We start from the raw sequence: 19,876 nt of genomic DNA on the forward strand, positions 1-19,876 counted from the left end.
TATTTCCCCAAAGACCTTTTTTCTTCATTTTAACAATAAAAAACTTTAAACAATATATTTTAAAAAAACACGTTCACATTATTTTGGTTTCAGTTTTACTTTCATTCCTATGAAAGTTGTTCACTGGTTTCATACGATTAAAAAGTTTTATGTCTTCCTTAGTTTTCCAAAGTTTAGGTAAAGCTTGGGCATTAGAGTTATAACTAAGCTAATTCCTCACATACATGAATGGCATAAAAATAATTGACTTCTTAAAAGGACAGTGTCACATTGCAGCCAGGAACTCAAGGGAAGGGACTCAAACGCAGACACACACAAATGTAGGTGGGTGGAGGTGGGTCTGGGGCCAGTGGACAGGGAGCAGAGGAATCGGGCTTGGGATCACAGGGTAACAGCAGGGGCTGACCAGGGACAGAGCGGGAGACTTCAGGTGGATGGCCCGGAGGCCTGGCAAACAGACAGAGGAAGGGACAAAGGCAGGAGTGCTCAGGTGGGTGTAGACGAAGACAGAGACAAAGGCAGGACCGCTTAAGAGGTGGACCAAGAGGACGACTGCTAAGTCCGGACCACTCTTGTGAGTGGCAACAAACGTAAGACCATTCTGAAGACCAACAGCAAAGGTGTCCATGGAAGCTGACAACGAAGACAGAATCCCTATTAAGGCGAAGGAGGAGGGCAACAGAGAAGGCGAGTCCCCTCTGGAGGCCGAGCAGGAAGCCAACGGCAAAGGTAAGCCCCCTCTGGAAGCTGAGCAGGATGGCAAGCAGGCAGAGGGAGCCTTCCTGGATGACAACTTGGAAGCTGGTGCCATAGGCGGGACTGCTCTGGAGACCAGCAAAGAAACTGGAAGTCTGGTAAGATAGCCAGTACCAGAAGATTCAGTTGTTGATCAAGGCTGGGTGCAGGGTGGTGGACAGCTGCAGGTTGGGACAGGATGCAGACAGCTTGAGATCAGGAGATGGTATCAGCTGGACCGCTGACTGGGAACCAGGAACAGGCTTGATGTCAGCCAACTCAGTAACAGGCTAGGGAACAGGCTTGGCATCGGCCAACAGGATCAAGCTCAGGAACAGGCCTCGTGTCAGCTGGGGCGACCGACTGGGGACCAGGTACAGATGTTGGCTGGGCCGCCGATTAGAAACCAGGAAAAGATGTCGGCTAGGCCACCAAATGGAAACCAGGAACAGATGTTGGCCAGGCCGCTGACTGGATACCTGGAGCAGGCTTTGTGTTGGCTGGGACCCCAGATTCAACGACAGACAGGATGTCAGCAGGGACAGCCAACTCAGGAACAGCCTCACGAACATGCCCAGCCCCCCAAACTCAGGAAAGGAGGCATTGGGCGGGACAGCCGGGCTGACCCAGAGGCTATCCAGCTGGGAGACTAGTGTCTAGTAAGCTGGGGGCCACCTTGCTGGAGGCTCGCAGGCCCGATGCTAGCTGACCGGGAAGCTGACTCATAGGCATGTAGCTTGACAGGACAGGTGACATGGAGCAGGGTTGGAGTGGAATTTCCACCTGAAAAAGGCTGTCTGCTTGGCAAGTTTAGGATCATGCCTCCAAAGAACAGTCAACAACTTAATGAAGTCAAAGTCCACATCAAGAAATGTAAACACGCCAAAGTCCTCCCAAGTAAATGGCAGGCCACAAAGGTGCTGGTCTGCTGGGTCCATGTTTTGGTTAGTTTGTACAGTCACAGTGCAGCCAGGAACTCAAGGGAAAGGACCAAAAAGCAGGCCAACATGAACGCAGGTGGATGCAGTGAAGATAATTGAATAATCAAAAAAAACAGGCTAACAGGTAGATTAGTCAACAGGCAACGCAGGAACAGAAAACAGTACTCCGCACAGGTTGCAGGCACAAAAAACCCCCACTGGGGAACAAACTCAGGAAGAAAACAGGACTCTTTAAACAGGGAACATGAGGGATCATATACAGACGAACTGACAAAGAGTAAGAGACAGAGGTAGGTTTAAATAGTGACTGGGATAATGAGGTAACTTAGTTTGTTAAAAACTACAGTGTTCTGCTGTTTTAGGAAATTACTGAGATTTTTAAAAATAAAACTATATTTTTGATGCATTACAAGAAAAAAACTACATAACTAGGAACAAATGAGCTAGGAAGTCAGAAAGTACTGAAAGACGGACTTACACATTGTTGGTTTTGGTCTTGTTGACAATAAGAAAAATATACAGCAACACTAGTGTTATCCTTTAAGTTTCATTGGACCCAATGGCTCAAATTATGAAAAAGTCATTTCAGAGTCTTTGTGATGCCCAGAAAAATCATCATTTTACAGCCCTTTGATTTGGGAATCTGTATGGGGAAATGCATTTTTAGACTAGAACCAAAGGAAAAAAATTAGTAAAATGCCTTCCATGCACCTGTAACCTGTTTTACTATAAGTAAGAGTAAGAAAGACATCCAACTGCTTTTTTTTCAAGAGATGAGTATGGTTATTGTGGGTTTTTCTGAGTTTCAGTGTAAATTAAATGGAATTCTATCTCAGAAGTAAATGTTTTACTTTGGAATCCCTTGGTGAGAATCTAAACTGTGAATGTGTTATCTTCAGAGAGAAAGCAAATATTTTCTCATTCATCTCTCAGTTTCTGTTTGAGAGAGTGGAAGGCATCTCCAGGGCTACCATCATCGATCTGGATGCTCATCAGGTGAGCCAATACCATTACCTCTCTCTGTGTCAATGTGCCTTGCTGTTTAGGAGCTGACATTGATGACAAGATTACCCCCCTTTTACCGCCCCACCAATCAATGAGGCTCCCTGTGGGCCGAATTGGCCCTTACTGTCATATTCAGTGGAATATATCTAAAAACATCTCCACCAGCAAACAGCTGAGTGCACACAGGCTTTGGATAATATGGACTATCACCGGGATATCTGCAGTAATGTGAGCTACCTGTATGTTTGGGCTTGTTGACACAGTGATGTGCAGGTTTGAAATATCTTTTATTTTTTATGATTTTAAACTCATAATCATTCTTTTGTTGAAAAAAAAATGAAATCCTTTCAGACAGTGCCATAAATGTACCACAGTACCAATTTTGCTTTAGTATTCACTTTTTTTTATGTTACTTGTAGATTCATCACTTCTTAAAAATATGATTTATTGAACTTAATGACCTCAGCTTAGTAGCCACAAAATCAGTTAGGGTGTAGTGATTTATAGTTGGACATAGTCTTACCTGACCAATGTACAACACAAAACTGTCAATTTAGCATGCTCTTTCTCACATATATACCAGTAACACACAGATGTTGGTATCTTTGACTTTACCAGTCAGTTGACCAATCTCCCATATTCTTTGTGTATCCATTTAATTATTTTGAGAATACACTAAAGGATTAAAATTAAAATTGCCACAATGATATATCAAATGTTTTTTTTAATTTGGTACAACCACAAAAATCTTCTAAAATTTGTTAAATTCTTTGTCAAAAATGAAAAATCTTGATGAAAAGAAATTTGTTTGATTCCGTCTGAACTACAAGTACAAAAACGTGTTTCAGCCTTGTTGCCACAGTTGAGGATCTTAAAAAGTCATTTATGTCCTTTTTCTGAATCGAATAAAGTCATAATTCTATTTTTCATCCCTGTATTGACAAGGGAATTTCTTGACTTTCTCAATTGCAATCAGCTCAGAAGTCAGGGTTTACTTAGAGCTATGCTGAGGCTTTTAACTATTGCTGTTGATTGTGAATTCAGTCCACAAAGGAAAGAAGTACAATGCTTGGTGCTGTTTATAAGTAAATTATGCTACAGCAAAGCAGTAATGTAAAAAAATTATTCAGAAGCGTGTTTTTGCTGAGTAGCAACTCAAAGTGGTATTTAAAGGATGAACGAGGGGTTGCAGTAGAAGGCCTGTAGTATTGTAGCACAAAGCCTCTTTCCTAACAACATGATATCCTGGAGAAACCTCTTTCCATTTGTTGAGCTGTTGACATCATGCCTCGCTTGGATTGGCACAGCTGTTTCAGAGCGATGACACCTGTGATGTGACTAGCTAAGAGTGCATTTATTAATCACCACACCCTCCATTTTATATTTCAGATCAGTGAGCCCTTTTGTATTTTGCGCTGCTGCACGTAGATAAACCCAAAAATAGCTGCTGCACTTGGAGATGTCTGTGCACCCAAAACCTACTCCTTTGTGCCTGTTATTGTGCTTGCACAGTTAAGATCAGGTCCAGTTTCTCTAAGCATCTGGTCACTTTGACACTCAAACTTGAGACAAGCAAATTCAGAGTTCAAGCAGGACAAAGAAAGTCATTTGTGCCCATCAGCTCATCATCACTTAATCCAGTGATCCAACAGTTCCCCATAATATTTGATCCTTTAAAGAAATCACGAACATACATAATTGTGCAAAAATTAGAACCAGTGTGGCTCATTAAAATTATCCCTTACTTTCTATGTTTATATTGTACAGTATATGCTTCCTTTTTGATGCATATCTTGTTAATCAGGCCACCGTTAGTGGAGTGAGGTCATCCCAGCTATAGATTACAATGACTCAACATTTTTGGAAGTCTGCTCATCATATTTTAGTCTAACTTTTTATTGTCAACATAATGACGTGTATCCAGCACCGATTAGCCCTGAGAACTGTGTTAGCATTGATGATGTCTCAAGGTTCCCAAGGTCTATGGCTGTATTCCAGAATTAGAGCTTTATACATTTTGAGCTATAGCTCATTGGTCATGATGTGCTTTTACCTACTGACAAGCAGGGGATCAATACAGATGCGGAGTAAATAATTCATGAAGAAGTACAAAAGAGCAAATCTGCATGAAGGCATGGATATTGGCCTGGAGTGGCCCTTTCAGCAGATAATTGGGCAAAGAGAAAATTTGGGTATAATTTGATATGCAGTAAAATCCTAATTACAACCCTGAAACATGAAACTTAAAGTACTCTTATTCTTGCATAAATTGAGGTTATGGCCTAGACAGCTGTGTTGCTCATTCACTCAGTCAACAAAACAGTAATGATCATTTTTAGGTTCACTTTATAACAAGCTTGACTGGAGCCCTGCTGTGAAAGCATATTCCTGTGTCTATTATGAGCTGTGTATACAGTATAAGCTGTGTGCGTGTAATAAGGTACCCTTACGATCTTTTGATGAGTCAAATGCATTTTATAGACCATCCTCCGATAGATGTAAAGCTTATATAATAGTTATAATGATAGTTGACCTTTCCATTGACATTGAGTGACCAATACAAACACCACTACTACTTTAACTTTGTATTGACTCATTTCTGTGGAACATTCTGAGGCAGTGTTGATGTATTGCACTACATTATATAAAATTGTCTCTAATACTTTCTTCACTTATAAATGTATGGAGGAAAAAATAAAGGAAAAAGCTGAATAAATGAGTGGAGAAACAATGAATAACAAATGCTGATAGTTCCATAGAGGGCACAAATGCTTACTTAATGGTTTGATGATTGTGAAAATGATGTGAATCAAATGCTGTGGCAATCACCAGATTTCAACCCAAATGATCACCTATGGGAGATTTTTGAGCATTGTGTTAGACAGTGCTCTCCACCACCGAAACACCAAATGAGGGAATATCTTTTGGAAAAGTTGGAGAGGCCTGGAGAATTTATACCAAGGAGCACTGAAGCACATTATTAGCTTAATGCTGTTTTTGCTGCCATTTGTTACCCATCTGTATATGGAATAATCTAACATATTAGAAATACTCCATAGTATATAGGAATCCAGTCCAAAAAAAAAAAAAAGATCATGGAATTGGATTAACAAAAGTTATCTACGTTGCTTTGCATCATTCTTCTCGTCTCTCCAGTACAGCTAGTTTTGTAGTTAGGTTAGATTTTGAGACAGACTCGATTTGTTTTGTTTAAGTTTTGTAATGTGCAGTATCTAAATGTACATCAGTTATTCAGTAATCCAATATTACCACTGAGTTAAAATTGACATTGATAATACATTACCATGTATACAGTGTTTGTCTAGGACTTTGAAGAAACTGTAGCTGTTGATCATCACTCGCTCCTCACCAGTATCATCCTGTCATCTGGTAAAAACTCAGAAAAAACATCTTCTCTTCCTCTTAGATGAAAAACAAAATGTTCTATTTTTTGTAGTCATCCTGCCTTTTTGATTATGTTTTGTTAAGCAGTGATTGATGCTTCTATTATTATATATATCTATAATACGGATGTTTTAACTTGATAAGGGAAAATATCTGTCTTAAAGAACTGAACGAAAGGCCTGTTTAGAGGCTGCAGTGAAGGCTTTTAGATGGCACCAACACATGAAAGTGAATCAACAATCTTTTATTGTACATTACAGAATGTGGGGAGAGGATTAGACTAATAAAACTGCAGGAGCAGGAGCTCAGGAAGCATGTAAGCAGCATAAAACCTGTAGTCTCAGGCTGTCCTTTAGAGGTAGAGCAGAGCATTCACTTACATGTTAATTCAGTCATTGTCTAAAGTAAGCCTACATGAGCCCTCAATTAATTATGAGTTTGTTGGTTTATCCATATAGTACAAACTGAAGCCCAATGCAAAACCCACACTGATCATTACCTTTTATATAGACTAGAGATCTGCTGTATAGAGTTGAATGCAAAAGTTTGGCCACCCTGGACAAATTACATACTAAAATGAACCCATCTTCAATTTTAATGAACTGTTACCTTTTATTTCATTTAAAAAAAAAGAAACAATTATTGTGGCACGTGCAAAGACTTGGGCACCTCTCTGCTTGTCAAATATATCTCTTTAACTCAATAGGCCTTAATTGACTCATAAGGACTTGTAAGGCAGGTCAAGAATTGTCAGCAGATGACAATTCCAGAGCTTGATAAATTCTTTGACTCTTCAAACCTTTTGGTAACACGCAACAACCATGGGCTCCTCTAAGCAACTCACTGAGATAGAGGGAAGACTGGATTCCACTAAATATCAGCCAATTCTGGATGCAAATGTCATGCAGTCAGTCAAGAAACTGAAACTCTAAAGCATTTCAACGACAGGACAATGATCCAAAGCAGTCCTCAAAATACACCATGAACTACTCCAGGAAACACAACCTGAAGCTTCTGGAATGGCCCTCACAGTCCCCTGACTGGAACATCATTGAAAATCTGTGAGTAAATCTTAAACAGTCTGTGAATGCTAGACAAAAATATCTCAGAACTTTTTGTCCAGTGGTGGCCAAACTTTTACATGAAATAGTACAGTATACCATGTATATTATTCTGAAGGTTAACAATATATTCAACCATCATTACCGTGCTTATCACTATTTTTAGAGGGCACTGTGAACACAGTACAGTTTTCCTGTCTTCATTAGCAGTTTGATTTTGATTAACTACATTTACCAGTCAAACAGAGACAAATCAGTCACAGCAGGACCAGGGAACCTGGTCCTTCAGTGAAGGATAGCTGGCGCTTTATGTGACTCCTGAAGAGGAAACCTCCTTCATCAAGATCACACACATTACATTTTTCTTCACAGGTCAGCTTAGTTCTGCTTGTTGTTTGTATTAGTAGTAATGTGAAGATTGTGTGCAGACAGGTTAGTGGTGCTAGTGGCTTCTGCTAATTATAAACTGTGCTATAGTCCATCACTATTATGTTGTAATGTTCTGCCTCTTAATTATAAACACCCAGCAGGTAATACTTACACTACCTACTTACTTAAAGCTCTTTCTCCCCAGCAAGTATTTGAGCCAATTCATGAATTTGACCAGGGAAGGTCTGATGACCAAAACACTGAAAATAAAATGAGTGTTCAGCATTGTTTAGGAATTTTAGGTTCTTTCACTAATATTAACATCCAAAGGAAACATATGCAAAACAAGGAATGGGTGCATAGAATAGAGACATAAACATTGTCAATTTGTTTATGATGTTTTAACTGTTAGTTAATGTGAAGAGTTCATTGGGATAACACTGACTATATGATACAATAATACATGCTACAATAATCATAGAATGAAAATTTGATGCCAGCACATCCCTAATATAAAATAATTTAGTTTTTTTTCCCCCTCATATTTCATTTTTGTTTATTGCTAACCTAAAGCTATCGTGATACGGGCAGCTGATGGATGATGGGATACTTCCTTGCAAATGCTAATTAACATCACTGACTATTAAAGGGAGGTAAAGATATTTTTATTGCCCCACAGCACAAACTGATTGTTGGGGGTTGATGGAGTTGTTGATCAGTATTAACCCAGTTCCTATGATGCTGATAGAATTTATTAAGTAATGAATACTCTAATGTCCATTTATATGCTGTTTATGCTAGTGCTGATTAGTTGGTCCATTCAGCTGTCTTGCCAACACCTTTGCACAAAGGAAGACAAGCAACTCAACAACTACCTAAAGTGGCCAGATTTCCATAAGCATCTAAAGGCAAAGTTGATGTGGTTTGTTATATTTGTTAAGACAGAGGTCTACCTATCTATTCCATGAAATGGAAAAGGGACACTCCAGAAACAAAATGCAGGATCCAAGATCATCAGACAATGGTTTGATTGGCGAAGATCATCTTAGTCCTAATATGATTTTGGAAAACAGAGCCCAGATTAATGGACATTATTGTCCACCAAGGATGATTCTAATGATTTTTGTAACACCTTAGTCTATGATTTAGAGGTCAAGTGAAGAATTTCCACTTATCCAACACTTTGATCCATTAGTAAAAAAAAATTGTTAGCTGTGAAGCTCATTGCACGCCAGATGTGAAACAGTTGGTTGACTAATAAAATGGAGATACTACTTTCTAAATATTTTGTAGATTGGTGAGGCAAAAAGTATAACATTTAGCTTCTGGTTGCAGCAGCAGCACCTTAATAAAGTGTTTGTCCCCAGACATAGTTTTATATTCTCTTATTTTGACTCAACTTTCAGTCTAAACTTCTTTTCATCAGTTTTGCTAATATTATACTCATCTACAAACATCTAAATAAGCAGGCTCCAAAAATGCTAAATGACCCAGTGGTTCCTTTAGCGTTTCTAGCTTGGTAACACGAGGTGCAATCATCATTTGGACAGATGGCTTTTTCTGTTTGGGGGATAAACATGTGAAACTCTCCACCCACAAACCTCAAACTGAATCATGACTGGGATTATAATAAACTCATATTGAAGCAGTTTTTAAAGAGAGATCAGTCATGTAGTCATGTACTCATGAATGATCTGGTGCTCGTGAATGATTTGGTATGTGGCATTGGTTCATGTAGTATATTTGTTCCTATAAAAAATAAACATCAGATTAATAATATACTGTTAGGTCCATAAGTATTTGGACAGTGACACAATTTTCGTAATTTTGCCTCTACACCATCACAATGGATTTGAAATGAAGTCATCAAGATGTGATTGAAGTGTAGACTTTCAGCTTTAATTAAAGGGGGTTAAGAAAAGTATTTAATTGACCGTTTAGAAATTACAGCATTTTTTAATAAATAGTTCCACATTTCCAGAGGTTCAAAAGTAATTGGACAAACCAACATTATTATAAATATAAGGATTATTTTTAATATTTAGGTGAAAATCCTTTGCAGTCAATGACCACCTTAAATCTGGAACCTGTGGACATCACCAAATGCATGTGTTTCCTCCATTGAGATTCTTTGTCAGGCCTTTACTGGAGCCACCTTTAGTTGCTGCTTGTTCATGGGTCTTTCTGCCCTCAGTTTTGTATTCAGTAAGTGAAAAGCATGATAAGTTGGGTCAAGGTCAGGTGACTGACTTGACCATTGAAGAATATTCCATTTCTTTGCCTTGAGAAGCTCTTGAGTTGCTTTCGCAGTATGTTTTGGGTCATTATCAATCTGTACTGTGAAGCACATTCCTATCAGCTTTGCAGCATTTAGCTGAATCTAGGCAGATAGTACAGCCCTATACACTTCAGAATACATCCTGCTACTTCTGTCAGCAGTCACATCATCAATAAACGCCAGTGGCCCAGCTCCATTGGCCAGTTCCATTGGCAGCCATACATGTCCATGACATAACGCTGCCTCCACTATGTTTTACTATACTCTTTTGTTTCCACCATTCTGGTACAAGTTAATTTTGGTTTCATCTGTCCAAAGAATCTTGTTCCAGAACTAGGCAGGCTTGTGTAGATGTTTTCTGGCAAAGTCTAATCTGGCCTTGTGTTCTTGAGTGTTACCAGTGATTTGCACCTTATGGCAAACCCTCTGTATTCAAATTAAGGAAGGTGTCTTTTGATCAAGTTTGGTCAAGTTTGGCGATGATACACCTACCCCGTCAAGAGTGTTCTTGATCTGGCTGGACGTCGTGAATGTTTTTTCTTCACCAAGGAAAGAATTCTGTGACCTAGCACTTTTCAGAATTCAAAAATCCACCTAGCAACACCTCCTTTCATTCTGTACAGTGTCTCCACTGGTTGTATTGTAACATAGTGACAAGAAAACTCCAGACAGCCACTGCTCCAGCATGCTTTTTGCTAAGAAATACTTACAGCATGTAACTTCCCGTAAAACCACAAATGATCACCTTTACATTTCTGTTTCTTTAAAGTTTAAACAAATGAGATACAGCATGTTATTTAGTTAGCTTTAGAGGTATTTGTAGGCGTGTTTTTTAATTTAGAGCTAAAGCAAGTCTAGCTGTTTCCCCCTGTTTCCAGTCTTTATGCCAAACTAATCCAACCACCTCCTGGCTCCAGCTCCATTCTAAACACACAAACATGAGACTGGTATTGATCATCTCATCTAACTCTCTGCAAGAAAGCAAATCCTAAAATTCCAAAATGTTGAGCTATTCCTGTAATATCTGGGTTCAGCATCATATCACTTGATCAAAACTTCAAATCTGAAGTGGAACCAACCACCTTTTTTTTTTTTTGATAGCATTCAACAATGGATTATACACTCACTTGGGCATGATGTTCAGCTGACACCAATTTGCCTGGCTTGTCCCATACATTCTTACATACTGCTTTTCATTCAGTAATACTAGACTTGGCACAATGCCTAATCTCCTCCTGACAGCAGCCAGACACTTTGGGTGACAAATTGAGCGAAGGAAACGAAAAGTGATGGAATAGCTATTAATTTTTTATCAGGTATATTAACATTTAATGCCTACAGACAACTATTTATCCCTCATCTGGTGCTGTCAGTCAGCACAGTGCATCTCAGGTAAACAAATGGGCCTGTGTGACACTTGTGTAGACCTTGGCAAAGTCAAGAGATTTAGTGGACTGACAAAATGCTGTGAGAGTTATCTGCTACTTTGGACACATTACACATTGTCAGCAGTGAAAAATCAGTTACTTGTTTCAGTTTGTTAGTGTTGGATGGTGTGTAAAGAAGCAGAGACAAAGTCCTGAATGACAGTTGTGTTTTCCCTCTGTTATAGGGAAATGGACATGAACGTGACTTCATGGATGACAGGCGAGTGTTCATCATGGATATGTATAATCGCTACATTTATCCTGGGGATGGATATGCCAAAAGTGAGTGAGACCACCATGAATTTTCTTTTCAAACTTTTTAACCTTAAATATCATAGTAATTTTGGAGGCATTAATTACGTAAGTCAAGTCCGTGCAGTGCTCGTGTTCACATGTACTCAAATCTGATGTATCTGGTGACAAAACAAGCTCTCCGTTCCCCCTGATGCCTTGTTGGCAGTTGAGGTTGGAACAGAGAGGGCTGCTTCCACCAGTTCCAGCCTCTAGATGTCACTCAGTGCCACTTTAATGTTGCAGTGATTTCCCTCAGTGATACCACTCAGTCTGTTAGCACTCAGCAGAAAATCTGCCGCGTAGCCTTCCATGCAACATCATAATCATGGCTTTTATACAAATTAACCTGTCAATACATTAAAGCTGATCTAACAGGGACCACACGTTAGCATTTAACCCAAATTCTAACAATACTCTGCAGATGACACATCGCAGTCCTACCTTTAAAATACTCCCCATTCTTTAGTTGTCTTTCTCTATGCAATTAATTGAATTTGTGAAATTTTATAATCATCTCTCCCCTTATGAAAGGGAAATACATTTACATTCTGGCTTGTTTAAGATAAAAACCACAGAGTCTTATTCTGCTTCATATTTTTCCTACAAGATGCATGTATTTCTTTGTACCTTCAAAGACCAAAGCTTACAGTTTTCGACACTTTTTTCTTTCAAGTCATCTTGAAAAAATAGCAGGACTAGGCTTGAAAAACTACCATGAACTCTGTTTAACGTGCTTATGAATTGTTCTCTCCTGCTCTTGCAGCTTAGTTCTGTTTGAACGTTGAAACATAAAGGTCGCGTAATTAGCCCTTTTGCATCATTTGCATTAATTATTGGAAATGTATATACTAATTCATTTAAGCACTACTGCACTATTGCATTTCTGAGCAATCTACAGAAAAGAAACTCAATTTCGTACCTAAACCTTATACAGTCCTGGTTGAAATTATTGGCAACCCTGAATATTAAGTAAGAATTTAGACTATGTTAAGAAATAAATGCAAATTAACCAATTTTTATAATCAAAATATTTTTATAAGATGTCCAAGGTTACTGAACAAAAGAAAATTGAAAAAAACAAAGCTTGCATAAAAGTGAAATAATACACACACAAAACTTACCCCAGACAGAATTATTGGCACCCTTCACTAATATTGTGAAGAACCTTTGCCAACAATGAAAGCCACTAAACATTTCTTGTAGCCATCAAGAAGCTTCTTGCAACTGTCTGCTGGTAGTCGCCTAAAACCTAGTTTTCTGACACTTGGTAACACATTTGCCTCTGAAATGCCTTGGTGATCCTCTGATTTCATCATTTCTATGATACATCCAATGTCTCCAGTACCAGAGACAGCAAGACCTCCACCATGTTTTAATGTAGGTAGGGTGTTCTTTTCCTTATGGGCTTCATTTCGTTGCCTATAAACAAACTGATGCACTGCATTCCCAAAGAGCTCTACTTTGGTTTCATCTGTCCATTAACATTATCCAAGAAAAAAATCTGGCTTATCTTTGAAAGTGTTTGCAAACATTAGTCTGGCCTTTTTGTGCCTTTATTTCAATAATGGGGTCCTCCTTGCCCTTTGCCCATGGAGCCCTACTTGATTTTATGTGCGGTGTATGATAGGGGCTGAAACTACCACCCCAGATTGCTCCAGGTCAGCCTGAAGCTATTTACATGTCTTTACATGCATGGTGTTTTTTCCACAATCCTTCTTCTTAGTGCTACATCCTAGAAGCTTGAGAGTTTAATGACTGTGAAACGTCCTGATAACATTACGAACTGTTGAAACCGGGATTTCAAGATCTTTGGCGACTGCCTTTTAGCCTTTGGAATTCTTATGTTTTTTGATAATAGCAATTCTGATGCTCTCAGACTCTTGTCTTCGCCATTGTGAAAAAGAAACTGGAAACAATCAGCCCCTTTTTATGAAGTAAAACCACCATTCATTGGTTAATTCAGGTCATGTGAACAGTGAAAATTAAGCACAGTTGAGTCTTATTTGGCTTTTATTTTGTTTGAGGCACTAATTTAAACTCATCAACAGGGTGCCAATAATTTTGTCAACCGTACATTTTATGTCTGTATTTTTTATTTCATTATATGAAAGCTTTTTTATTGTTGTTCAGTAACTTTGGACATTTTATTAAATTTTATGATTATATAAAATTGGTTCATTTGCAATTATTTCTGAAAATTTTCTAAATTCTGTACTTAAAATTCAGGGGTGCCAGTAATTTAAAACAGGACTGTATAACAATTAAGTTAGAAAAAGTCAGAAATTCTTTGCTCTGCCTGTGTGTAAAGAAATTCTGTTGCATGTAATACTGCAGCAATTACTAGTCTATATGTCAGGCCTGTGGATTGAGCGCAACATGAATGCAACTGTTTCATAATGGATGGTTTATTGATAGCAGCTATGTTCTGTGGCTTTATGATGTGGATCTTGAATGCATCAATCTTGTCTCGATTTGTCTGTATTTCAGGAGCCATAAGAAGGAAGGTAGAGCTGGACTGGGATACTGAAGACTCTGAGTACCTTCAGAAAGTAGAGCTCCATTCTGAGGGAGCTCTGAATGAGGTCCGACCTGACATCATCGTCTATAATGCAGGGACAGACATCTTGGATGGGGATCCCCTTGGAGGACTCTCCATATCACCACAGGTACTGTACCTGCTGTGTTTAACACTCGATATAAAATTATTCTGGAAGCGGAGGTTGATCAGCTTATTTTTTTACAGTTCATACTAGATAAGCCGCAAAATGATCATATAATCAACACCTCTCTTAAACCATTTCAACAAAAACTGAACATCGCAACCTTTATGAAGGGAGGATCTATTGCAGGACAGTTGGATTCAACTGCATTAGTTAGAAAGGTTCCTAAACATTGCATGATGGAAGAGGCACCAATCTGTACCATGTGTATCTTACAATGCACCTATTAGTTGCATGTAGTTTGTTGAAGAGTAACCGCAGAATACTCTACATCCCTGTTCACTCCTTAGAAATCTTCTTAAAGGCTAACATTGACAGTTTTTATCTGTTCTGCTGTAATGGCTGGAAAAATGAATGAATATAGAACTGGCAGCCTCAGCTGGGTCAGATCACGTGAGCACTTAATGTAGCTTAATTGTCAGGAGAATTGAAAGCATACTTATAGCTGATCTGAATAAGCCAAATTTGGATTATTACTTCCTGTGTACAGAGATTTCCTGCCAGTGATCCTGCAAATTCCAGAAATTAATAAAGCAAATAAGGTGATTTTGTGGAACGTGTTAGTGGGGATGGTACACTGATGTGTTTTGCAGAGCTGATTTGTGATTGGGGCTGGTAAATGGCCTGAAAAAAAACTATTGGTTACTGCAGCTTTAATAATTGTTATTTAAAGTTCTGGTTTAACATATGTTTGTGCCGGGCTTAACACTGTTTAAAATCAGTCCTCGTGCTACTTATCGCTCCATAATAAATGAGATTTTTTTGACACAAGCTGTTCCCACTCTCAATCCCTAGACAAACAGGGTTTTGTGTTTCTTTTCAGTCCCACCCATATGTGTCGCCCTGAGAGGCTTATTGCTCCACAGTGGAGCAGTGAGATATGGAAACAGTCAGGCCTCTTCCAGGCCTCCCCTCCCTCCTCAGGGGAGGAAGGCAGCATAGATAGAAACGTTAGCCAGCAGTTTCACAGAATTCACAGGAATTATGAGTACTATCCGAAGCCGTGGATAGACTGACAGCTTTTCTTTCCTCCTCTTTGCCAGGGCATTGTAAAGAGAGATGAGATTGTGTTCAGGGCTGCGAGGCGACGGGGCATCCCTATACTCATGGTAACGTCCGGGGGATACCAGAAAAAAACAGCTCGCATCATTGCCGACTCCATTCTTAACTTACACCAGCAGGGCTTGATTGGAGCAGAGGCTCTGGAGGGGGAAGGGGAGGGGTCATCATCGCTAGTGGCCAGTATGATGTGCAGCTCTGGACCTGCAGGATCCACATTCAGTGCTGTCTAACAGTCACAGGTGTGACCTCTACAGCTGTGACATTTGAAGGCAGTAAAGTAACTTTATATTGTGCAGTTATTGTGTGACAGAAGCAGTGATAATGTAAGGAATGTGGTGGGGGGGTTTTTTGTTTGTCAAACTTTGTAAAATATTTACATTTTTCTGTATAAGTTGGAAGTTCTCATTCAAAAACTAAAACTGTACCGAAACAATAGCACTCTGTTGACTATAGCAGATTTACATAAGCTCTCACATGCAACAAAAAGAGTTTAAATTATAATCAGTTGGAGAATGGTGGGTCTGTATTTGTTCAGGGCTGCGTTTTAGAGAGGTATTATAATTTATCTCAGGAAATGTGATGTCATTTGTGAAGGATATGATATTCTGTGTTAATAGTCCATGAAATGGTGCAGAGGTTTGATGTTCTACACATACATGCTAAATATATTAACTACCCCATCTCAGTGTATGGTTATGGAGGTGAAAAGTAAAGATAACTTCTGGTGAAAAGTGTAACTATCAAACATAATTTAATGGTGATGTTTAACCTTCTTACAGAACCTAATGTCTTATTTAGTCCTCATTAGAATTTTGTTTTATCATTTCTAGTATTAACCTGTGTTTTTCTTTGGATAACTTTGTAATCATTATAGAGTTAATGGTGTTTGATTAATCGAGTTCAACCACTGGATGGGTTTTTGTACGTAATGCACTCAGTGCTTTAAATCCACTCTTGATGTCTACAGTTAATGTTTACAGGGAGCCCAGTATAATTTCACTGTAGGTACTAAAATGTTTTGTCCCATCGGTCTTAACACTAAAACAAGTGACTCTGAGCACGTTAACTGCTGTATGGTGAAAGAAGTCCAACATTCCTATGCTCCTGAATATCAATGTTCTTTTTTTACTGTGTTCCAGTCGTCTAGACTTCAAAGTCCAAAAACTGGAAAGTGTCAGTGATTAAAGAGCAGGCCTGTCCAGTGGAGCTTTTCAAGGGTTTTCCTTCTGATTGGTTTGCTGTAGTGAGGCATTCAGAACTCCCCTAATGATTTTTACACATACAGTAGTTGTGTAAAAGGAGACAAAATGGATCTTTAAAAATTTGGATCCATATGATTTATGCAGCAGCTGTGTGTGTGTAATATTAACTAAGCCATTTTAGTTTCAATTTCTGTACTGAATAATGTTTTAAGTTAACTAAAACCTTAGTGCACTCTTTCCTTATTTTTATAGTATATAAAATATTGATATAACCCCTTAATGCTAACGTAAAGCTTCACAAGGCATATTGGTGGATCAGTGTGAGAGAGACAGTAAACGGGGAGAAAGAGTGGTACAACTTGTAACAACTGTGGACGTTGCAGTTATGTGGTATGGGCCTTAACCCTTCTCTTCTTCATTTATTTTGCTATTAATGACATTGTATTCACCAAGTAAATTTAGATCCGAGAATGCAATGATACCACCAAAACAATTGTGACTGGGCAAGAAAGAAAAGTGGCCCGATGCTCAGACTGACTTTAAACAAACATAGCCCAGTTCCAGACATCTGAATCACTGCCCACCTTACTGATTTGTTTAGTGATTTAAATAGGCCAGGTGCAGTGGTCATTAATGGTTGTTACCTAATGGAAAAACAGTTGACTTATTGGAGTTTAGTAGGTGCGATTCATAATGGGGAGTCAATTTACTACATAGCTAGCTAGCTACCTAGCAACATTCAGGAAAAACAGCAACAGAAAAGGGACCACAAAATTGGTGATGCAGCTGTACAGGTTGTTGTAAATCAATGTAAGGATATGCAAATGGTAAAATACTTACCTATCTGTTAAAAACATCCATCATGGTTTACGGTCCAACTTTTAACTGGCATTCACTTTCACTTTTGGGTGAACCCCCAAATAAAGTGATTTAAATAATCTGGATACAGTATTGGCTTACTTAGGACATGTGTCACTGCCTGATTGTCTGACTGCTTGTGTTTCTCACCCCATGAGACTTTGTTGTAGCAATATCGGCCTGTTCCCAGATGTCAGCAATATCTTTTAGTACAAAGTCATTATAAACAATACAAATGATCATGAAAACTATAAAAAAAATAACAAAAAAATACCCAAGTTGTAATCAATTGTAATTATGCTTAAAACCCCATAAAACAAGGTTTTCATTCTTGAAAAAGCCAAACCCATGACGTCTCAGTTGCTTTTAACATTTTTGAGGCGATTAGGTTTTTCTCTGCCCTACTATGTAATTTAGGTTAAATTAATGAGTGTATTTCACATTCAAATCTTGTGTAGGGCAGCTTTAGCCATGCTAATTGACTTCTCAAATTACAACAACAACCTGGGGGAGTACAGTAGTTGCAGAAAGAGGGACGGTTGCACACGTGTTCACATTTTGAAGTTGCACAGTACACTGAGACATGTACTGTTGGCTTCTGAGTACCTCTAGTTGTGGAATACACACATGGACAAAGTTGTTGACTTTGGCCTGATAATATCCTGTGTTAGGATTGGTAAGAAAGCTCAGGGATAAGAATTAGACAAGACAAAGCTGTTGACCAAATTATAAGAGACGTTAATATTACTGTGAATGTGGCCAAGGGGTACTTTTAATAATAAAACCACATCCTCCGTGGACTTTGTCTGCCGTTACATGAGATGTGTTTTTCCGTTTTGCAGCTGAGTGGACCTGAAGTGGCAGCTGGCAGGTGTTGCTGTAATGATTTTCAAATGTATTTTCACATTCATTATCTTCTGCTGCTCTGGCTTCACTCTACTGTTTAAAAAAAAAAAGTTACAAAAGTTAGAGCCAAAGCACAGACGCATGATCATTTAAAAGATTAAAACGCCTATCTTTGAACAGCATGAAAAGCAGTGTTTGGTGCTTATCCAGGAAGCTGTTTGGACACATTCATAATGAAACTGTGAGAGGCGGGCCATATTAGTGGTGTCAGTTCTAATTAGATAAAGCCTTTGATCTGGTGTGCTGCTTTTGAATGCGGCTGAGAGGTTTAGTGCAGTCTACCTTTAATTAGGACTCAGAATATATCACTTACTGTATGCAGGCCTCTTTAATACCTGATGCTATCCCAGATTCCAGCTCATCAGCTCGTTTCTGTGTCAGCCATTTGAGTTGATTGAATGTTGTGTGCCAAAAATAACACTTAAGTCTTCAAAGCTGTACTGTACATTTTTTGGTGTGTTTGTGGGTTTTGCTGACATTAAAAACTACATCTATGCATTCATAAAGACATTGAATAAATCCTATAACAACAAAAGGTCCGTTATACTTTTTTTTTTTCTTTGAGTTGCTTTTACTGCCCATGCTAAAAGTATAGTATGTTTGGAAAACCCTAGTTAATAATGCTGCTGCTATATAGTTCAGCATTTCTCTGCGTTTTCCATTGAGTACTACTTTTCTCATATGGGTGTTCCTAAAGCCCGGCCCCATATGATGTAATGACAATCCCATACTTGTACTGCAGTGACTCGGTCAGAAAATAACTAAGTAAAGTCCCTATGTCATTGAGCTTCACTGATGCGTCCTACTAGTGAAGTTTCAGGTAATTTTCTTACCTATCTTACAGGTAGGTCATTGGATTGGTCCAAATCTGTGGTGAAATTGTTAAAGGTTCCCTGTGAAGTTTTAGACCTCTAGTAGCACTATGGAACGGTTGTACTATGAGTGTGTCTTGGTTTTGTTTATTTTCGTTCACATGCACAAGGAAACACGTGCTCGTGATACACAGTCCTTCCAATGGTGTCACACTATTCCACTGATCAACAGATGGCAGTAATGTGCCAAGATATGCTGCAATGTACCAACAACAGCAGGGACGAAAAAGAGGGCAACCTTGTAAACGTGGATGTAAACAATACAGGATTTAAAATGCTTTAAAAAATCAGCTTTGCAAATGTATTTAGAGGAAGGAAATGCACTTGACATGTCTGTCTGCACAATGTATGGTGGTACTACAGTATATGCATTGCCTTTCAAACTGAGAGAGGAAGGGGCCTTGGAAAGAAATGTGTACCGGTAGCTCCAATAGAAGAGGCTAACGGGCAGTTTAGCTTCTCTGAACACATCTCCAGAGACACCGGTCTGCTGCTAATTTAAGCTTTTTAGCCATGCAAGCAGCACGGCTCTATGGATGGCAATGTCAGTCTTTCCAGTAATGGAATTCTGTTCACCACTGCACACCATTTTGTTCAATAAAATTGTATTGAAAAGGCAAGATAGAGCACTCCAAACCAAGCTCCCTAATGGTCAGTTAACAAAACTACTTTGTAAGTTAAGTTAGCTCAGTTACTAACAGAACAATAAATTCACATAGTTTATTCAAAAGATGTGTTTGT

At 38.8% G+C, this 19,876-nt stretch overlaps 1 protein-coding gene across 1 annotated transcript in view; it reads left to right on the plus strand.

Moving 5' to 3' along the window:
• Positions 1 to 18,779, plus strand: part of hdac11 (histone deacetylase 11) — a 34,416-nt gene extending 15,637 nt beyond the window's left edge. The window contains exons 8-11 of the mRNA XM_040116316.1: positions 2,610 to 2,672; positions 11,407 to 11,503; positions 14,003 to 14,181; positions 15,279 to 18,779. Of these exons, the coding sequence (XP_039972250.1) occupies positions 2,610 to 2,672; positions 11,407 to 11,503; positions 14,003 to 14,181; positions 15,279 to 15,527 (588 nt within the window). The 3' untranslated portion in view covers positions 15,528 to 18,779. The remainder of the gene's footprint in view (positions 1 to 2,609; positions 2,673 to 11,406; positions 11,504 to 14,002; positions 14,182 to 15,278) is intronic.
• The last annotated feature ends 1,097 nt before the right edge of the window (positions 18,780 to 19,876 follow it).

The sequence above is a fragment of the Xiphias gladius genome, chromosome 21 (assembly GCF_016859285.1).
Source record: "Xiphias gladius isolate SHS-SW01 ecotype Sanya breed wild chromosome 21, ASM1685928v1, whole genome shotgun sequence".
NCBI lineage: Eukaryota > Metazoa > Chordata > Actinopteri > Istiophoriformes > Xiphiidae > Xiphias > Xiphias gladius.